The following is a 3266-nucleotide window of genomic DNA, read 5'->3' as shown; positions in this document are numbered from 1 at the left end:
TGACGTTAGTCTGTGTTGATGTATTGCAGGGTCAGGGGTCAGCTACATCATGTGACGTTAGTCTGTGTTGATGTATTGCAGGGTCAGGGGTCAGCAGTAAGTCCAGCACACAGTGGTTTTTATTTTAGTGTTTTCTCTCTGTTTTTATTAACCCTGATTTCAGGGTAGTCTCTGTGAGACCCTCTTACCAGGGAGCCCTGGTTCACAAAATACAAAGTCCGTAAGGAATCAGTGACACCATCTCTGTGTTCTGAGGCTCGGTTAGGTGACTGTCCCTCATACCTGGGGCGGCAGGTAGCCTAGTGGTTAGAGCGTTGGACTGGTAACCAGAACGTTGCAAGATCGAATCCCCCGAGCTGACAAGGTTAAAAATCTGTCGTTCTGCCCCCTGAAACAAGGCAGTTAACCCACTGTTCCCCGGTAGGCCGTCATTGAAAATAAGATTTTGATCTTAACTGAGTTTCCAAGTTAAATAAAGATTTAAAAAAGAATACTTAGAGAGAAAGAGACGGGCTATTCAATGAAATTCCACTGTGTTTTGTTGCTAGGCAATGCGCAGATCTCACCCTGATAGGATAAATGACAGCGGTCCGTCCAGGAAACAGATGATACACATTGTGAAAACACACCAAGAGATTTGAATGTTGTTTCAAAGTGGTGTGTTTTAAAAACGCTCTGTCACGTCTGTCCAGTGGTATCCATGGCTACCAAATGTTTTCCATGGTCCTGTAAGGGCCCCCTGTGGAACCCTATACGGCGCACTACGGACCAGAGCCCTATTGGATGCAGATGACGCCATGACAAAACATTGTGTTCTGGAAAGATATCCCTCCGGTCCTGAGACCCGAGACTGTTTGGTGCTGGTGTCTAAAAATCTAAAATAATGTTTTCTTGTTTTTCCCCCCAAAAGTATTTCACTGGCCTAGAGTGTGGACACAAGTTCTGTATGCAGTGCTGGGGAGATTACCTGACAACCAAAATCATCGAGGAGGGGATGGGACAGGTAGTTGCTTGCATCCTACATTTATCCTATGTATAAAGGGACTGATTTACACCGACTGTTTAGTCACCGTCTATTGAACTCTTCTGTTTTCAGACCATCTCCTGCCCTGCCCATAGTTGTGACATCTTAGTGGATGACAACACAGTCATGTGAGTATTGTTATGGTCTGATGAGTGCACCGAACATTAGGAACACCTTCCTAATATTGAGTTGAACCCCCCCCCCCCCAAGAACAGCCTCAATTCATCAGGACATGGACTCTACAAGGTGTCGAAAGCATCTCACAGGGATGCTGACCCATGTCGACTCCAATGCTTCCCACAGTTGTGTCCAGTTGGCTGGATGTCCTTTGGGTGGTGGGCCGTTCTTGATACACACGGGAAACTGTTGAGTGTGAAAAACCCAGCAGCGTTGCAGTTCTTGACACAAACCAGTCCGCCTGGAACCTACTACCAAACCCCGTTCAAAGGCACTTCAATATTTTCTCTTCCCTATTGACCCTCTGAATTGCACACACACACAATCCATGTCTCAATTGTATAGAGGCTTTAAAAATCCTTCTTTAACCTGTTTCCTCCCCCTTCATCTACACTGATTTGAAGTGGATTTAACAGGTGACATCAATAAGGAAACCTAATGCCTGTAGACTGTATTGAGGACATGATTGTTAATCTGTAGCTTTCCGTCTTGACCCAGTAGGCAGCGCTAAAGCTAATTTACAGTACTAGCCTCGCCCTGATCTCACTACAGCCGTAGCCTCGCCCTGATCTCACTACAGCCGTAGTCTCTCCCTGATCTCACTACAGCCTCGCCCTGATCTCACTACAGCCGTAGCCTCTCCCTGATCTCACTACAGCCGTAGCCTCTCCCTGATCTCACTACAGCCGTAGTCTCGCACCTGATCTCACTACAGCCGTAGCCCTCTCCTGATCTCCATACAGAGCCGATCCCTCTACCTGATCTCACTACAAGCCGTAGTCCTCCCCTGATCATCACTACAGCCGTAGCTCTCCCTGATCTCACTACAGCGTAAGCCTTCGCCCTGATCTCACTACAGCCAGTAGCCTCGCCCCTGATCTCACTACAGCCGTAGCCTCGCCTCTGGATCTCACCTACAGCCTAGCTCCCCTGATCTCACTACAGCCGGCCTCCCCTGATCATCAGCTACAAGCCTCGCCTGAATCTCACTCCCGTAGCCTCGTCCTGATCTCACTACAGCCGTAGCCTCGCCCGATCTCACTACAGCCGTAGCTCTCCCTGATCTCACTACAGCCGTAGCTCCCTGATCTACTACGCCGTAGCCGTCCCTGATCTCACTACAGCCGAGCCTCGCCTGATCTCACTACAGCCTCTCTCCTGATCTCACTACAGCCTCTCCCTGATCTCACTAACAGGCCTCGCCCTGATTACTACAGCCGTACCTCGCCTGATTCATACAGCCTCGCCCTGATCTCACTACAGCCCTAAGCCCTCACTACAGTACGCTGTTGACTAAGTGTTGCCGGTCAGGTTACAGCAGGCCTCGACACCATACAACATTCATGTAGCCATTTACCTACAACCTAGATGTTGTTTCTCCTCGTTAGTGAGGCAGACTCAACCCACTTCTTGCAGCATTATAGCAAACGCACCATATTGGTAGTATTTACAGAGCCTTCGGGAAAGTATTCAGACCCCTTGAATTTTTTCCACATTTGTAACGTTACAGCCTTATTCTAAAATTGGTTAAGATTGATGAGGGGGAGAAAAAAATCGATCTACGCACAATACCCCATAATGATGAAGCAAAAAAACAGGTTTTTAGGAAAATGTTGGCTAATTTATAAATAAAAACTATCACATTACATAGGTAGAATGTTATTTCTCAGGTCTGAGAGTCCTTTAGGTGCCTTTAACAAAACTCCAAGCTCTTTTTACTGAGGAGTGGCTTCCGTCTGGCCACTCTACCATAAAGGCCTGATTGGTGGAGTGCTACAGAGAGGATGTCCTTCTGGAAGGTTCTCCCATCTCCACAGAGGAATCTTGGAGCTTCTGTCAGAGTGATCATTGGGTTCTTGGTTACTCCCAGGACCAAGGCTCTTCCTCGATTGCTCAGTTTGGCCGGGCGTCCAGCTCTAGGAAGAGTCTTGGTGGTTCCCAACTTCTTCCATTTAAGAACGATGGAGGGACACTGTGTTTCTTGGGACCTTCAATGCTGCAGAAATTGTTTGGTACCCTTCCCCAGATCTGTGCCTCGACACAATCCTGTCTTGGAGCTTCTAGG

General features: G+C 47.9%; 1 protein-coding gene across 1 annotated transcript in view; it reads left to right on the top strand.

Annotated features, from left to right (window-relative positions):
* The window catches only part of arih1 (ariadne ubiquitin-conjugating enzyme E2 binding protein homolog 1 (Drosophila)), a 30206-nt gene that overhangs the window by 9081 nt on the left and 17859 nt on the right, over positions 1-3266 (top strand). Inside the window, 2 exon segments of the mRNA XM_070440609.1 lie at positions 911-1003; positions 1097-1176. Coding sequence (XP_070296710.1) covers positions 911-1003; positions 1097-1176 — 173 coding nt within the window.

This window comes from Salvelinus sp. IW2-2015, unplaced genomic scaffold (assembly GCF_002910315.2).
Source record: "Salvelinus sp. IW2-2015 unplaced genomic scaffold, ASM291031v2 Un_scaffold2742, whole genome shotgun sequence".
Lineage (NCBI taxonomy): Eukaryota > Metazoa > Chordata > Actinopteri > Salmoniformes > Salmonidae > Salvelinus > Salvelinus sp. IW2-2015.
The sequence above is the reverse complement of the archived record's forward strand: the minus strand, read 5'-3'. Positions and strand labels throughout refer to the sequence as shown.